General features: G+C 38.8%; 1 protein-coding gene and 1 long non-coding RNA gene across 2 annotated transcripts in view; one reads left to right on the forward strand and one right to left on the reverse strand.

Annotated features, from left to right (window-relative positions):
• Positions 1–19,141, reverse strand: part of CDADC1 (cytidine and dCMP deaminase domain containing 1) — a 66,898-nt gene that overhangs the window by 24,189 nt on the left and 23,568 nt on the right. Inside the window, exons 5-7 of the mRNA XM_006761236.2 lie at positions 13,828–14,397; positions 9,044–9,093; positions 327–496 (exon numbers count right to left, since the gene is read on the reverse strand). Coding sequence (XP_006761299.2) covers positions 327–496; positions 9,044–9,093; positions 13,828–14,397 — 790 coding nt within the window. The remainder of the gene's footprint in view (positions 1–326; positions 497–9,043; positions 9,094–13,827; positions 14,398–19,141) is intronic.
• On the forward strand, positions 325–19,010 carry LOC107182719. Its single transcript, XR_001513452.1, has 3 exons — positions 325–385; positions 11,296–11,299; positions 18,999–19,010. It is a non-coding gene; the product is annotated as an uncharacterized LOC107182719 (long non-coding RNA).

Here is a 19,141-nt window from a genome sequence, read left to right on the forward strand (position 1 = left end):
AATACACTTCATGCCATTTTATATTAGAGAATAGGGAATGAGGAGGAAAAAAAGATTGCTCAATAAATCTGCCCACAGTATCTCTGATGATGGCCTCAGGTCAGGCAGCAAAGACCAAGTATAGCCAAGGTTATACTTCTAAAGAGTATTTCTTGGAATAATAAAAATTTTAAAAAGGAAATAAATTGCAGCTAAAAGTAAGCTAAATTCAGCCCTGGCCGGGTGGCTCAGTTGCTTGGAGCATTGTCCCATAAACCAAAAGGTTGTGGGTTCAATTTCAACTAGCCCTTGCTACATTTTAATGAAAATGCAAAGGAATTTCATACCTAAAGGTCAAGGCATTCTGTTCCGCATGGACAATGTATCTGAATTTTCTTATTTCTCTGTCTTTCTGTTTGTCATCCATGTTTGGGAAGTCAGCATACTCAGATCCAACAGGAAAAGCATTATAACCACATCCTATGAAGTACATCATGCCTGTCCCATCGCAATTTTGCTACGAAAGGGAGCAAACCAACAAAACTTAGTTTTCAACAGTCTGAAAAGGCAGTTTAGTATCATACTTTGTATAATGAATTCAATTTTCTATGAAAAACTGAACCATCAAAAAATATAATATTAAGTCCTCCAACTGCAGTGTGGTCTTATCAAAGCTAAATTTCAAGAAGGCTGATCAGCTTTCTAACATATAATCTCAAGGCAGAATTGGTTTTAGCAGTTAATTAAATACTAGCTTGTCTAATTCACCAATTGTTTCATTTGATTCAGACAGCTCTCCTAGAACAGGTTATAAGATGCTGGAAAACAGAAATCATGCTTTCTTCTTTCTTTATCTCTTAGAGTACACCTATTAGAGTGCTTTGCATATTAAGAGTTACTCAGTAAATGACTGTTAATTTCTTATATGCTCTGTGCTGTTACTGGTTAGCAAGCCAGAAATTTAAAAACATATTTTGAGCAATTTCTGTTGTTGGGTTAAAAATGTGCCAATATGATATAGTTGGAAAATAAAAATTTCAGTTTCTTATAATCTTCAATAATTATTGAGCCCCTATTATATGTGTATGTATTATCATAGGACTTCTTATTTCACTGGTTCTTCTTTATTTCTCCTGGTCAATGGCATATAGGTATTAATATGAATGTTTTATCAATTATTAGAGTGAAATATTTTATAAATCACAAGTATTTATAGTAATGTGGAATATGCTATAATAAACCTCACTAAATTTCAATATAATTACTCATGTGAAAGTATCAACAGACTCATCACTGTAGTAGCATGATGAAAATCAGTTACAGTGAGCACACAAAAGCTTATAAATAAATCTCATTAATAACAAATTATTATTGAGTACTTACTGTCAACATCATGCTGAGTTTTATTTTTTTTAAATATATTTTATTGATTTTTTTACAGAGAGGAAGGAAGAGGGATAGAGAGTTAGAAACAATGAGAGAGAAACATCGATCAGCTGCCTCCTGCACACCCCCTACTGGGGATGTGCCCGCAACCAAGGTACACGCCCTTGACCAGAATCGAACCTGGGACCCTTCAGTCCGCAGGCCGATGCTCTATCCACTGAGCCAAACAGGTTAGGGCATCATGCTGAGTTTTATATGTATTATTTCATTTAATCAATTTCCGCAACCCAGAGAACAGCAGTACTACCATTATTCCCATTTCATGGATAAGAAAACTGAAGCCAGGGTCACAAAACTATTAACTAACACGTGAAATTCAAGCTCAGGTTGACTCCAAACCCACATCTTTGCACTTTACCATGCTGTGTACACTATAGGTAATTTGAAAGGAAACTTAAATTCTCCACAAAGTAGTCAAGAACACTCAGATCTTAAGCTAGAAGCTGCTGAGCATTCATACAAACAAGACAGGTAATTCCTGACATCGTGTGAACCTTACAATCTAGAGATGATAAGAAACTGGACGCATAATTTTAACTGTGATGAGTGATACAAATGAGCTGTACAGAACACTATGAAGTTTTTTTTTTTTAAATATATTTTATTGATTTTTTACAGAGAGGAAGGGAGAGAGATAGAGAGTTAGAAACATCGATGAGAGAGAAACACCGATCAGCTGCCTCCTGCACATCCCCCACTGGGGAAGTGCCCGCAACCCAGGTACATGCCCTTGACCGGAATCGAACCCAGGACCTTTCAATCCGCAGGCCGACGCTCTATCCACCGAGCCAAACCGGTTTCGGCCACTATGAAGTTTTTGGTAGAGGAACCTATCTAGTAGGTTTTAACAGCTGAGTAGAGTTAAGAGATATTTTGAAGGTGGAGCCCACAGTATCTGGTGATTAATTGAATGTGTGGCATTAGAAGGAATGGGATGGTGACCACTGATGAAGAAATAGGTTAGCAGGGAAAATACTAGATGTACTTACTGGCTACGATGAACTTAAAGGATTTATGAAACATCCAGGCAAATAGTCAAATTACTTGCTATAAAGTCTATGGAAACAAAATTTAGGCTCCTACACATAATTACTAAGAACTATCTCTTGATTCTGTGCTCTCCTAACCCATCCCCATAATTCTAAGCCCTCATCATATTTTATATGAGTGCCCCTATTTCCTGTCTTAAAAGATTCTTGGATTGGCCTGGCCACTGTTGCTCAGTGCTTAGAGTGTCGGTCTTGCACCCACGGTTCATGGGTTCAATTCCTGGTCAAGGGGATGTACCTGGGTTGCAGGTTTGATCCCTGGCCCGTCAGGTATATGCGGAGACAGCCAATCTCTTTCTCGCCCTTCCTCCCTCCCTCCTTTCTACTCTCTCTAAAAATCAATGGAAAAAATATCTCAGGTAGGGAATTAAAAAAAAAAAGATTCGTGGATTACACTATCCAATATGGTTAGCAGCAGCCATGTGTGGTTAGTCTGAACTGAAAGGTGTGGTAAGTGTAAAACACACACAATATTTTGAAGACTGTAGTGCCCCAAATGCAGGATATTTTATTAAAAATCTTATTTAAAAAAACCTTTTAAGCCTGGCCTATGTGGTTCAGTGGTTGAGTGTTGACCCATGAACCAAAAGGCCCCCAGTTTGATTCCTGGTCAAGGCACATGCCCAGGTTGCAGGCTCAATCCCCAGTAGGGAGCGCGCAGGAGATGGCCGATCGATGTTTCTCTCGTTGAGGTTTCCATCTCTCTATCTCTCCTTTCTTCTTTCTCTAAATAATCAATGAAAACATTTTTTAAAAAAAACTTTTAAAAATTAAATGTATTGATGTTGACACTGGTTAACAAAATTATACAGGTTTCAGATGACCAATTGTACAACACATCATCTGTATACTGTACTGTGTGTTCATCACCCCAAATCAAGTCTCCTTCCATCAACATTTATCCTCCCTATACCCTACTCCATCTCCCCCCGCATCCCCTCCATAGGCAATCACCACACTGACATTTGTGTCCACAAGTTCTTTCTCTTTTTTGCACAATCCCTCCACCCCCCAAAATCCCCTCCCTTGACATTTGTCAGCCAGCTCTGTGCGTCTGTCTCTATTATCCACTCATGTGCTGATGAACACTTAGCTATTTCCAAATCTTGACTGTTGTAAATGACACTGCAATGAACACACGTGTGCATATATTCCTTTGAAGTAGTGTTTCAATTTTCTTTGGAAATATTCACAGAAGCAGGATTGTTGGGTAATAATTACATTTTTATTTTTTGAGGTAACTCCACACTGCACCAGTCTACATTCCCACCAACAGTGCACAAGGGTTCCCTTTTCTCCACATCCTCACCAACACTTGTTTGATTTATTGATGATAGTCATTCTGACAGGTGTGAGGTGATATCTCTTTGTGATTTTAATTTGCATTTCTCTGATATTTAGTGACATTGAGCATCTTCTCATATGTCTATTGACCATCTCTATGTCCTCCTGGAGAAGTATCTATTCAGGTCCTTTGCCCATTTTTTAATTGGATTGTTTGGGGGTTTTTTGGTATTGAGATTTTTAGTTCTTTATAAATTTTGGATATTAACCCCTTAACAGATATATCAGTGTATATGTTCTCCAATTCAGTGGGTTGTCTTTTCATTTTGTTGATAGTTTCCTTTGCTGTGCAAAAACGTTTTAGTTTGATATAGCTGCATTTATTTGTATTTTCTTTTGTTTCCCTTGCCTGAGTAGATATATCAGAAAAAAAATATCGCTATGAGAAATGCTTGAGCTTTTACAGCCTATGTTATTTTCTAGAATTTTTATGGTTTCAAGTCTAACATTTAAGTCTTTAATCCATTTTGAGTTTATTGTGTATGATGTAAGAAGGTGGGCTAGGTGTTTTTTCAGCTTCATTATAACTTTAATTATTTATTATTTTCAGTTATAAACTTCTTCTTCCAATTATGAAAATCCTACCCATTCTTTGAGACATCCCAAATAATAATAGCTAACATTTATTAAGCTGCTATTATATGCCAGCACTGTTCTAATACTTGTTGGGATTATTCCATTGATTTCTCATGAGAAGTCTGTGAGATCCATACAAATATTATTATCCCTATTTTAAAAATATGGTTATTTATTTCAGAGAGGAAGGAGAGGGAAAGATAAAAACATCAATGATGAGAGAGAATCATTGATTGGCTGCCTCCTGCATGCCCCATACTGGGGATTGAGCCTGCAGCCCTGGCATGTGCCCTGACTGGGAATCAAACCACAACTTCCTGGTTCATAAATTGACACTCAAACACTGAGCCAGGCCAGCTGGGCTTATCATTTCTATTTTAAAGATGAGAAAATCGAGGCTAAGTACATTGCCCACGATCATATAGCCAGTAGGTGATGGAGCCAGGATTCATATCCGGGCAGTTTAATTCCTATGTGTTCCAAGAATTTTTTTTTCCTTAACTATTATCTCCTTCCTGAAGTCTTTTCTGATCCTAGCTCCTTTTCCTCCATTTGCTGGGTGGGCTAGTTTTATTTTATTTTTTTTTGGATGAGTCTAATATTCCCAACATCATTTATTCAATAGACTATCTTTACCCCATTGTATGTTCTTGCCTCCTTTGTAAAATACTAATTGACTATAAAGGCCTGGATTTATTTCTAGGCTCTCTATTCTGTTCTATTGACCTATGTTTGCTTTTATGCCAGTACCATGTGTTTTTTTTTTTATTACTATGGCCTTGTAGTGTAGCGTGATATCATGTAGTGTGATTCCTCCAACTTTCTTTTTTTCTCTCTCTTAAGACTGCTATTGCTATTTGGGGTCTTTTGTGGTTCCATATACATTTTTGGCATATTTGCTCTAGCTCTGTGAAATATACCATTGGTATCTTTGAGTCTGTAGGCCGCCGCTCTATCTACTGAGCCAAACCGGTCAGGGCACCATTGGTATCTTAATAGGAATTGCACTGAATCTACAGATTGCTTTGGGTAATATGGATATTTTAATGATGTTCATTCTTCCTATCCATGAACATAGTATATACTTCCACTTATTTGTATCTTCTTCAATTTCTTTCTTCAGTGTCTTACAATTTTCTGAATACAGGTCCTTATTCCTAAATATTTTATTCCAGGGGTCCTCAAACTACGGCCCACGGGCCACATGCAAATACAAATATTGTATTTGTTCCCGTTTTGTTTTTTTACTTCAAAATAAGATATGTGCAGTGTGCATAGGAATTTGTTCATAGTTTTTTTTAAACTATAGTCGGGCCCTCCAACGGTCTGAGGGACAGTGAACTGGCCCCCTGTTTAAAAAGTTTGAGGACCCCTGTTTTATTCTTTTTGAAGCCATTATGAATGGGATTGTTTTCTTAGTTTCCTAGTTCATTATTGGCATATAAAATGCAACTGATTTCTGGATATTTATTTTGTATGCTTTTACTTTATTGAATTCATCTATCAGTTCTAGTAGTGTTTTGGTGGAATCTTTAGAGTTCTCTGTATACAGTATCATGTCATCCACAAATAATAAGTTTTACTTCTTCCTCTCCAATTTGGATGCCTTTTATTTGTGCTTCTTGTCTGACTGCTGTAGCTAGGACTTCTGGTACTATCTCTATATATAAAGAGCCAGGGGGCATCACATCTGAAACAATCGAATGGACAACTGAAAAGGCTGAGTGGGTTACCAGGCAGCAAAGGGGGTTAGTGAGGGATGACCAAAGGACTGAGCAGCAGGCTGCATGGGGTGACCAGGCCAGCAGGGGGGCAGTAAGGGGCGACCAGGCTGCTGGGGGCGGGGGGCAATTAGGGATGACCAGGCTGACAGAGCGGGGCCGTTGGAGCAACCAGGCCAGTGGATAGGGGCAATCAGGCAGGCAGGCAGGTGAGCAATTAGGAGCCAGCAGTCCTGAATTGTGAGAGGGATCACGGATTGGAGAGGGTACAGGCTGGGCTGAGGGGACCCCCTCCCATGCATGAATTTCGTGCACTGGGCCTCGAGTCTATACATATAAAAGCATAACATACAAATCGACTGGACAGTGGAACAACCAGCTATGACGTGCACTGACCACCAGGGGGCAGACGCTCAATGCAGGAGCTGCCCCAGCCCGCAGGTCCCAATCGCCCAATCAAGGCCTGCTGGCCAACATGCATATAAGCATAACCAATAAACACAAGATACTGGGGGGTATGGAAGGCTAAGGGGAAGGTCAAGGGGAGGAAAAAAAAGGAGACATATATAATACTCTTTGTAATACTTTAAGCAATAAAACAATTTTTTTAAAAAAGAAAGATGGCATCTGTGGTATAGGCCGGTGGTTGGGAAACTCATTAGTCAACAGAGCCAAATATCAACAGTACAAGGATTGAAATTTCTTTTGAGAGCCAAATTTTTTAAACTTAAACTATATAGGTAGGTACACTGATATTAACTTAATTAGGGTACTCCTAAGGCTTAGGAAGAGCCACACTCAAGGGGCCAAAGAGCCGCAGGTGGCTCGAGAGCCACAATTTTCCGACCACGTGTATAGGCGAATGATTCAACACAGGGATTCTGGTGGCTGTCCCTTCAGCTCCCTCCCCAAAGCCACTAACCCCACTCTCCTCATGGGACTTGTCACTGTGAATGACGTTTTATGCATTGGCCCTTTAAGAGGGTACCTGTATCTCCAGCCATCTCTCCCCAGTGAACAGAAACCCTGGAGCTTTCCACAGCCAGACGTTATGTGGGTGCCTCTATTTAATTTATTTTTATTTTTTGGTTAATCCTCACCTGAGGATATTTTTCCCATTTATTTTTAGAGAGAGTGGAGAGGAGGAAGGGTGGAGGGAGAGAAACATCTATGTGAAAGAGACCATCGATTGGTTGCTTCCTGCATGTGCCCCAAGTGGGGCTGGGGATCAACCCTGAAACCCAGGTATGTGCCCTTGACCAGGATTCGAAACTACGACTCTTTGGGGTGAGGACTGAAGCTCTAATCACTGAGCCACAACGGCCAGGACTCTGGGTGCCTCTTCTCAGCTCTGGTGCTCTAGCCTGGGGAGCCCAGCGACGGGTGTAGACCCCACGCTTCTCAGGAGAACTGCCCCTCACGGAGCTGAGATATCCCTCCAGAACCTCGGCTGCTGCCCCTTTTTGTGTCTCCACTCTTCCCACCAGTCTCAACATGGGCTCTCCTGTGAGTCCTTGGTTATAAGGTCTTCCTTCGGCTCATCTTCAGTTGGTTATTCAGGGTGATTCTTATATAGTTTGGTTATAAGTCTAATTTGGTCCTGGGAGGAGGGGAGTTTAGCTTCCACCTACTCCACCGCCGTCTTAGATCTACTCAAAGCTCTGCAGTCCACCGTCAATGGCAGGGCTGGTTTCCTATAAGACTTCTTGCCTTGGTTTGTAAACAGACATCTCCTCCCTGTGTGCTTCACCTGACCCTCCCTCTGGAAGCCACTGTGGCACTCTCTTGGCCCTCTGTGCAAGTCATTAATAATCTTTTATATGGATTACATGTTGAAATGATATTAATGGATAGATTAGATCAAAATATATTCTTAAAATTAATTCACCCTTTTCTAAACATGGCTTCTATAACATTTACAATTTAATATGTGGCTTGTCTTTTATTTCCGCTACTTAGCACTGTGCTAGTGTATTCCACTATCTAAAGGATAAAGTCCAAACTCTCTACATGGAATACAGAGTTCTTCAGGGTCAAGACCAATTTCCTCTGCCACACTATTAAGCATAAGACTCTGTACTCCAACATGCCAAATCACTTCCATTTCCCAACTCCCTCTCACACCCCTCACCTCTGCATGCTATCCTCCTAGTCCAGCAGTTCTCAACCTGTGGGTCGCAACCCCTTTGGGGGTCGAACGAACCTTTCTCAGGGGTCGCCTAAGACCATCGGAAAACACATATGTAATTAAATATTGTTTTTGTGATCAATCACTATGCTTTAATTATGTTCAAATTGTATCAATGAAAATACATCCTGCATATCAGATATTTACATTACGATTCATAACAGTAGCAAAATTAGTTATGAAGTAGCAACGAAAATAATTTTATGGTTGGGGTCACCACAACATGAGGAACTGTATTAAAGGGCCACGGCATTAGGAAGGTTGAGAACCACTGTCCTACTCTCACGAACTTGCTCTGCCTGGTAAATTCCTATTCATTCTTCAAGACAAATAACATTTTATTGCCTCCAAGAATATTTTACTCATTTCTCCAAGCAGTTAAGGTTGATCCTCTGAGCTTTCATGGTATCATGTTATAATCACTCTTGCATACCAGACTCTTTCACTTCTCCGTCTGTATGAATAGATTACAGAAGGCCATGAAGGGCAGGAAATGTGGTCTTTAACTCTCCCGGTACACTGTGGCACAGTGACAACCTATAGAAGGTGTTTAACAAATGTCTGCTAAATAAATGAATCTATCCATAAAATTGTTGTGGGAATAAAGAAATGCTTACAGGACATAAAATCACCAATATAAAATATTAATGCCTATGGGTCAACAAAATAATGTATTTAAGGTTGAAATATATTTAAAGAAAATCAAAGTTAAATGTTTAAACAATTAGTTTAATACTTACAGATTTTTTTTCTGCCCAAATGACTGCTCCAACTCCTATTTTATGATCCTCTGAAAGATAAATGGAATTTAACACAGTAAAAAATCAATGATTTCTTAGTGTCAGAACTGTATTTTTCTAAAAATAATATACACATATTTATTGAAACATAGTTTCTAAATGTAGCAGCAATTCTTGACATTTCACAAATTATAGAAAACCACTAAAATAAATACTTTTAAGCATGCAATATGGGAAGTAGATACTAAATAACTAGACACTGTCACTACCAGCCCAGTCACACGTGATCTTTATGTGGAGATCATTACAATGGCAGTGTCCAGGATCAGGTCACTTCAGAGCTCTAACCAGAACTGAGTGTAACTGCTGATTCTCCACCAACAAGTCAGTTTCTAAATGACTATTTCTAACGGATGATAAAATTGTTTGAAAAACAAATTTCTGAACTAATGGATTTAATGTAATAAACAGTCACACAAAAATCAAGTCTGTCTTCTAGAAATTTTAATACTCTAAATCATGAAAAATACATTTCATGCAAATGTTCTTGCTATGAAAAATGTTCAGATGTATAATACAAACATAAATAAAGCCGAAACCGGTTTGGCTCAGTGGTTAGAGCGTCAGCCTGCGGACTGAAGGGTCCCAGGTTCGATTCCGGTCAAGGGCATGTACCTGCGTTGCGGGCACATCCCCGGTAGGAGATGTGCAGGAGGCAGCTGATCGATGTTTCTCTCTCATTGATGTTTCTGACTATCTCTCTCCCTTCCTCTCTGTAAAAAATCAATAAAATATATATATTTAAAAATAAATAAATAAATATTTATGGGCTGAAGGGGATTTTGATTTGAACACTATGTTGTCCTTTCCCTGACCTTCATAATTTGCCTTTGGGGAGGTAGGATAGCCCAATTAATTACATGATGCTCATTTCTAAATCAATTTTGAGACTATAATTTTCCTGCAGAACCAAAATGTTGGCAATAAATAAAGCTGTATTTCTTAAAACCATTAATATGAAACAAAATTTTAAAACCAAAAGAGAAATTCTACACATAAAGGGTTGACTTTTTCCTCCTACTAATACAAGGGTGAGTACAAATTTCTAAGAAAATTATACAGTAATTATGAAAACCATAGTATTTATCAAACTCTTAATAAGAGACGAATATAGTGAAGTAGGTACATTTACACAAAATAACAATCATCTATGATCTTGGGCTAGAACATTTTCATATTGGTGAGGATTAAATGAAATTGTGGCTTCATTCTATAATTTCCTTACAAGTAATCCTTCCAGTGATAACATTTAAATACTTAACTTTTTAAATAAAAGTCTACAGAAACTTTATTTCACCTATGTATTAAAAATTAGGATGCCTCATAAATAATTTTTGAAAGTTATGATACTACAATAAAATTCTCCAACTTTAGTTAAAGCAAACTCAGGTTTTTAAAATTATCTTATACAGCATTTGCATAATTTATTTTAAGCACGTTTTACTCATTGCCTCATTTTTTACCCTAACAGTAAAGCATATAAAATTTCCTATTTTAGATGAGAAAACAGGCAAAGAAATTAAGTGACTAAAATTTAGCCATCTGAACCTAACCTACTTTGCCTTTCCTCTACCCCTCCGTTGACATTAAGAATTTCATAAGAAACATTTCCCTTCATTGAGTGCCCGACTATACAGTGCTGAGGAAAACAGAAGTCCTTATATTCATGAAACGTACAGTCTGTCTGATGAGGAAGGAAGACAGGGACAAGGACACACCTCTGTGCTGTGCTGTGCAGAAATGTAATACAATGCTAAGGAACAGAGTGCACGGGAGGAGGAGGGCTTACTCTAGAGTGGGAACTGTCATAAAAGGGATTTGGGTGTAACCTAAATAGACCTTTAGAATAAAGCATGAGGGGAAAGAACATAATTATGGCTTTATGATCATTTCTAAGGCAAGTGACAGAACTCATAAACATAAGAGTATATTTGTCTACAAAACCTATATTGGAAGTAAAATTATACTTAATACATGCATAAATCTGAAACAAAAAATAAAAAACTGAAATAGAAATTCTTCAGATTAAGAGCCTACTTTTGCGACCATCTACATTGAGTAATTTTCATGTTGTTTTTTAAACTCAGGAGCCACTTTTGCTTCCATTTGGGGACAAACTAAACCTTGTCAAGAGGGGCCTTTCCACCAGCAATGCAACTCTATTGCCTATCTGAGGTTAGTCACACCACGAGGATCGTCTTTACTTTGCATATGTTAAAATCAAAATGAAATTTCATCTATATTAGATTGAGTAGATTTCACTCAGCCCTAACGTTGGCTGACAGATTAGGTCATTTCTCAAAAAGCTTTTCATGTCTGTAATTTTTACAGAAATTGCTCTAGTCATTCAGTGTCTTCATGTACACTTTTGAAGGAATGGTCAACTTCCAAATTCCCGAGACTCTGAACACTAAGAGTCAGATTAACTAGGGTTCTAGAACGCAGGCATGGTTACTTTAGCTCCCAGTTCTGTGGTCTTGTCAGAGTCTGCTCATGTGGTCTACAGGCCACTTGTGTCAGAATCACCAGCTGCTTGTTATAAAGGCAGCCTCCTGCCTCCCATGGAAATGCCCTAAATCAACCTCTCCATGGAAAGCGGAAAGACAGAGGAATCCGTATTTCTCATAAGCATTCCCTCTGTTAAAAGTTGAGAACCAATGAGTTATAGTTTGAAACATTAAACTCCCTTGGCTACTCCAACCTACTTTTGTCATCAACATTGTGGTTCAGGAGGAAGGTATAATCTTCAGCTTTAGAAAATGCTTAGTCTAATGGGAAAGCAGGACCCCAAAAAAGCGATTTAAAAAAATCACACTTAAACCAGGTAGATGGGATGTAATGGCTTCCTAACTCTTCAATTGGTTCCCTCCCCATGTGCCCTGACAGGGGCCAGTGATCAAACCTACAAACCAGGTACATGCCCTTGACTGGAATCCAACCTGTGATCCTTTGGTCAAGCACTGGCACTTGCTCTAACCCAGCCGTGGGCAAACTACGGCCCGCGGGCCGGATCCGGCCCGTTTGAAATGAATAAAACTAAAAAAAAAAAAGACCGTACCCTTTTATGTAATGATGTTTACTTTGAATTTATATTAGTTCACACAAACACTCCATCCATGCTTTTGTTCCGGCCCTCCGGTCCAGCTTAAGAACCCATTGTGGCCCTCGAGTCAAAAAGTTTGCCCACCCCTGCTAACCTCTGAGCTCACCACCCAGAGTTCTCTTTTTTTAATCCTCACCCAAGGACACCCTTAGAAAAAGGAAGGAAGGGGAAGAGGGGGAAGAAAGAGAAGGATCGATGTGAGGGAGAAACATCAATCCACTGCCTTCTGTATGTGCCCCAACTGGGAATCGAACCCTCAAGCCATGTATGTGCCCTGACAGGGAATCGAACCAGCAACCTTTCCGTGCATAGGACTATGCTCCAACCAACTGCGCCACTCCAGCTGAGCTAATATCAAATTCCTTAATAAGAATTGAGTGCTTATTAAACCGGCTGCATGTCAAAGTTCCTTGCAGAACTTTAAAAACTTACAAGCCTTGGCCATACCCTTAGGGACTTGGTTTAGTCTGGATTGAAATGTGAACATTTGTTTTTTAATAAAATTTCAGAGATTCTGATACGCTGCCAGATGAGAGCTTCCATTCTACTGAAATTACTTTGACCTATGGTCTTTGTTTAGAATACATTGCAGGCCAGTGAAATTTATAGGAACCCTTTCTTTCAAAAAAATGTATTTATTCATTTTTGGAGAGAGAGGAAGGGAAAGGGATAGAGAGATAGAAACATAGATGAGAGAAACATCAATTGGCTGCCTCCTGCACACCGCCTTCTGGGGATCGAGCGCACAACCTGGACATGTGCCCTGACGAGGAATCAAACAGCGATCTCTTGGTCGATGCTAAACCAACTGAGCCACGACTGAACCTTTTCTGAAGACTTTCTGTTTACCTTCTTTCCTGAGATAAATAAAATTTTTTTACTATATTCCACTCATCAAATCTTACTCTATTGCTCCTCCTGCTTGCATTTTTTTTCCTTATTTCCAAGTTGCATTTTAAAAAGTGATGACTCTTCTACTTTGAAATATTTTACATCTGATAAGATGTAAAAACAGTATTCTATAGTTGGGAATAGAGATGCTATCTTTTATTACAATAAAGAAAATCCCCAGGAAATATTTTTTGTTTTCACATATATGGCCATGCATAACTTTAAAAAAGTAAAAATGTTTGATTTCTCTACTTGTGACATACTAATTAGCAATTGGAAAAAATATGCCAATATTCTTTTACTTTGATTCTGTTAGTTATTTTGAATTTATATATTGTAAAGATTTTTAAAGTTTTTATTAATATTGAATACATATAAAATATTGAAGAGTTAACAAAAATAAACGACTTGGTTCCCTCTCTCTTTTTGTTCCATCTCTAGTGGAGGGATCAATGAACAGTGAAATGATAAAAACAAGAAGCAGAAAGAAGGGCCTAGATAATCAGGGCATGTAGCACCAAATTATAAGGCCACAAGGAATCCTAAAACCATTCTGAGGAAGAGTTGTCTACTCAAGGGTCTCACTAATTTCTATATGTTGTACATATGACCAGCAAAACTCAGTATCAGAATAAATGAGTTCTACCATAGATGAGATGAATCCCTTTACTTCTGAGATAAATACAACCAACTGATAAACCCCAATTCATGAACTCAGCATATAACTTACCAGTTCGATATGCCAATAACCTGGCCTGAACCATGCAGTGCCTTGCAATTTCTTGTGGCAAACTCTGATTGTGAATTTCATTACTCTGTTCAGTCTTGTCACAATAAAATCCGTAGTGTTTACAGATGGGAACACTGGAAGCTACTGTGGCCAAAAGTAGAATAAGGTCTTTCATGTTTTGCCTTAGATTGCTAAAGTATGGATTTTCACATAGATTCTCCAAACCTATAGTCATCAGAATCTGCTTATGTAGTTCTTCATTTGAAACAAAAAATAACAGTTCATATTCTTTTATTCTTTCTTGTCTACATTTGGAATAAAAGTCAATGTTAGTATCTGGAAATGTTTTTGCCATTTTTTGAATAAAGTCACATTTATAAGAGGTTTCTTCTACAAATTGCATCATACAACACACCAAAGGCTGAAGCAAGACACACACATGGGCCCTACTGTTTGATTTCAATCTTTCCACTGCTTTGGCATCTAACTTTGCATCTTCAGAAGTAGAAGTCTCAGAAAGCAAACTTATTTCTGGATCAGCAGGCCAATATGAAATTCGGTTAACTCCAGCTGAAATACAAAATATGAAAGGTAGTTATCAGACACATTCTGAAAGTAAGGGCTTTCTTGATAAATTTACCATATCACTGCAGTAGATCCAGAGATCCCAATATAATAAATGCCTGTTACCAAGTCACCAATGACATAGCCTATTGCCAAACCATGGCTCACAGGCCATATCCAGCCCACTGCCTATTTTGGTATGGCTTGCAAGTTAAGAACATATTTTATAGTTTTAAATAATTGGAAAAACAAAGAACAAGAATATTTTGTGACACATAAAAATTACCTGAAATTCAAATTTCATTGTCCATAAATAAACTTTTATTGGGACACAGACCCAACCATTCACTGACACAATCTCTGGCTGCTTTTGCACTCCAGTGGAGTAGCTGAGTTGAGAGCTGAGTAGCTGTATAGGCATCATGTGGCACACAAAGCCTAAAATATTTATTATCTTGACCCTTTATAGAAAAGTTGGCCAACCCCTCACAAAGCCCAGTGGAGGTATTTTGGAATCACTGGACTTGCCAAGTGTGGTCCCAAAGCCCAGTGCTGGAACTATATATATACCAGAGTCCTACAAGTAATCAAATGGCTGCTTTTAGAAACACCAGAGCCAACAGCTAACAGTGTCTAGAGTTTTGTATCTGAAATAAACTAATCCACCATGCATTAATAATGTACCTGTATACTGAATTCTTTCTCTAGGAAGATATTATATGAAAATATTCTAAATGGAGACTAAAAAAAAAAAGCATGGATACCATATATAGTGCAGCATTGTTTAAAACAGTAAAGACATAGAAAAAACTAAACAGATAGAATAGGGGAATGATTAAACAGAGTAGGGTCTTCCTCATAAGAAAATATCATACAGTTATCCAACATTTCCACAAAGCACTTATAATCTGAGGACAGCAGTGGGGGAGGGGAACAATATTCATTTTTAAAAATATATATTTTATTGATTTTTTTACAGAGAGGAAGGGAGAGGAATAGAGAGTCAGAAACATCAATGAGAGAAACATCGATCAGCTGCCTCCTACACACCTCCCACTGGGGATGTGCCCGCAACCAAGGTACATGCCCTTGACTGGAATTGAAACTGGAACCCTTCCGTCTGCAGGCCAATGCTCTATCTGCTGAGCCAAACGAGTTAGGGCAATATTCATTTTTTAAGTCCACAAAATTAAAGACAGAACAACTTAGAAGGAACATTTTTAATCACTGTGATAGAGGAAAGGTTAGTAATCTTTAATATACAGAGATTTTGATTTATTAAGAGCATATACAGATATAAATTGATAAGAACAAGGCCTCAAAAGAGTCCAAAGATATAAACAGACAATTTACAAAAGAAAAAACAAAACTGGATAACAAACATAGGAAAAGTATTTTAATTTGTATTTCAGAATGAAAGATGAGAGATGCCTTATACAGAGTTAAGCACTGAATTGTTCATCAGTTAGTGTTTTACAACAAAGACTGCTTTGCTAGTATCTTCTGTGATTGCAGCTAAGAGAGACATTTTTTGTGGCTGTGTCCAGAAGTGGCTTGTTGGCCCACAGGGGGTTGTGCAGTCAAAGTAATAGAATAAACCAAATAAAGTCTTAGTTGAATAAACACACATTTCTATCTACTCCCCGTTACTTCTAACTCTTATGTGATTTGGGCTATAAAGCAATTTTGAAAGCCTCAAAGCTAATATCAGAATGTTTCCTCTGGCTGCATTACACCTACTCTCTCTTGAAGTTCTCAAAATCCATTTCCTAATCAGCAGTCCTGGTCAATCTTTCATCTAAACATCCTGGTTGCTTCTAGTAAACCTGATTCAAGGAGAAGAGGGGATGACCAATCTTTAAACAAATATTCACGTACCAGTGGCAAATGCTACTGCAGAAATTTTCCAATTTTGTTGACTCAGACCCAATTACACTCTTTAAAATTAATGAGGACCCCAATGAGGTGTAGATTGTATCTACTGATATTTACTATATTAAAAATTTAAAAAATGTAAAAATATTAATTCACTAAAAAAAATCCACACACACAATAAAGAACCTATGATACATTATTATAAACTAGCGGCCCAGTGCACAACATTTGTGCACTGAGGTGGGTGGGTGGGGGGGTCCCTCAGCCTGGCCTGTGCCCTCTTGCGGTCCAGCAGTTGGACATCCTATCGCTGCCGCTGCCGCCATCACCACTGCACTCGCCAGCCTTGAGCCCAGCTTCTGGCTGAGCGGCACTCCCCTTGTGGGAGCACACTGACCACCAGGGGGCAGCTCCTGCATTGAGCATCTGCCCCCTGGTGGTCAGTGCACATCATAGCGACCTCAGTGCACATCATAGCAACCTGTAGTCCTCCTTTCAGTAGATTTGCATATAAGGGTTTTATTATATAGGATAACATAGCTTAATGAAAAATAACTATATTTTCCAAAACTGCAACAGAAACTAATATAGGAGAATTACACTGCTTTAAATTTTAATATCTCTTTATTATCTGGCTTAATAGAAGACATCTGGATTCTCAAATGTGTTGCTGCTTTCAATCTGCTGCTATAGGTTGTTTTATTGAAGTATATGAAAAGTGTCCAGCCTCACACAGATGTGTATTTGGAAAAGTAGTATTTTAACAGCTATTTCAGATAGTTGTCAATATTCTTCTTGGACACTACATAAAATTTTAATAAAGGATAGGCCCTAAAAATCATAAATTTTTTGTACTCTTATTCTATTCATTAATATTACCACCAATCTCATCCAGAAGAGTCTTTAAGTCTGGGAAGCTATAAGATCATGATGCCAAGTTTTTCAAAATTTTCACTTGAAGGCTCAAATTTTATCATTGACAACAAATACTATCAGTTGTATTCCTGTATTCACTTAACTCATTTTTGAGATAATGTCTGTCAAATATCCAAGTGTTTATAGCTTGTCAGATCACAGTGTTCCATGAAAAAAGTGGATAATTCAGTTCATAACTCAAACATTTGCATAGGTAGTTTTCCATAAGGCAACCTTCATACTTAAGTTTGCAGCAAAAGTGCTTTATATTTACCTCCTATTTTCTCACACAGATTATAAACATGTATACTCAAGGGTTGGGATTTAATAAAAATAATTCTTACTGTTTCACCAAAGATTCTTACATGAAACCTTTTTTTCCCCCCCAAGTATGTGACCATGAAGAGTACAATGACTACTAGTGCCTTGTTTGTTATTAGGCAACAGTTTTGACAGATCAAAACACACGTGATTGGAGCCAGCAAGAACTTTATATGTATCGTGCATGCGTGAGTCAACTTAGCCATTTATATATAGAGAATAAACTTGCTTAATGAGACCTACTTTCTGATGTAGCTAAACTTTTTCCAGCCCAGTGAAGCACCCCAACTTCTCTTTCAGGTAATTGTCAGCAAAACAGCAGTAAATATCAACAAGTACATTATTATTGTAGATCACGCAGGGAGAACAAAGGGTAAAACGTTTAACTGTAGCAGTGTTTGACTATATTCTGCACAGTGAGAAAATCTAAAGTCATTTTCAAGGTCCACCATTTCTTACTTCTTTTCAGTCGGGTCAAGTTTCTAAGCTTTCTAAATTCCGTTTTCCGACTAATGAAAAGGAAATAGGATTCCTCTGAGTCTCCTACCTACCTACTCCAGGACTTCTGTGAGGATCAAATGAGATGAGGCACGGGAAAACGCTCCAGACATTTGGTTAGTGTGAAATGTTTGCACCTGGTTATAAAGCAAGTCGTGTTCCTGGGCTGAAGAAACTGCAGCCTAGTCGCTAGGGAGAGGAAGCTGGGCGTTGCTATGTGATGTCATTACCCGGCGCCCATAGCCACCGTTTCTGGGTTGGGCTGGCTGTAGGCCGCATTTTGCGCCATGGGATCCTGGCAGCGTTGGCTGCGACTTGGTGGCCTGTTGCTCCAGGTGGCAGCGCCTGTGTTCCCCTTGGGGAAAGCCAAGTGTTGCTTTGTGGGCGCCAGGTCTGCACTACCATGTCTCTGTAAATGGCAAGTGCACGTCACAGCAGTTCCTGTGTTGAGTGTCTGCCCCTGGTGGTCAGTGTGCGTCATAGTGACCGGTCAGACAGTGGGAAGGACACTTAGCATATTAACCTTTTTATTTATATATATATATATATATCTAACACTAACAAAAGCATTTCTATTGTAGGTTCTTCCTGATTATCCACACTTTCATTACCTCTCTTGGCAGGTTCAAATGTCTTAAAGACATCAAGCAGTAGTCAGTAACTCGTACTTCCCTACTTTTCTAATTCTTGGCGCTGAGGCTATTAGGAGTGCTTACAGCAAACATGTCAAACTTGTGGTCGGTTTGACATGCTTGGAACTCAGCACAAAACACAAGACAAGAATCAAGGTCTCATCTTCCTCCAGTAACACTTTCACAGTCTTCCTTTCTATATCAATGTCACTTTGAATCCTGAAAGGGCGAGGACTACGCCCTCCATCTTACCCTGGTTCCTCCATTTTTGGGCAGAGCCATGTGCTCAGCAAGGCTTCTTCCCGGAAGCCCAAGCCTCTGCTAGCCACACCCAGGATTTCTCTAAACTAACCAATGACAATCAAGGGAAGTGCACACCATCGATATGACCACATCCTGTGTAACGAGACACCGACTTGTGCCTGGCCAATTGGCAGGGCCCACAGTCCTCTCTCCTGCCCTTACTCCACCCACCTATAAAACTCCTCTTCACACCGAGCTAGGTCTCT

This window comes from Myotis davidii, unplaced genomic scaffold, assembly GCF_000327345.1.
Source record: "Myotis davidii unplaced genomic scaffold, ASM32734v1 scaffold577, whole genome shotgun sequence".
NCBI lineage: Eukaryota > Metazoa > Chordata > Mammalia > Chiroptera > Vespertilionidae > Myotis > Myotis davidii.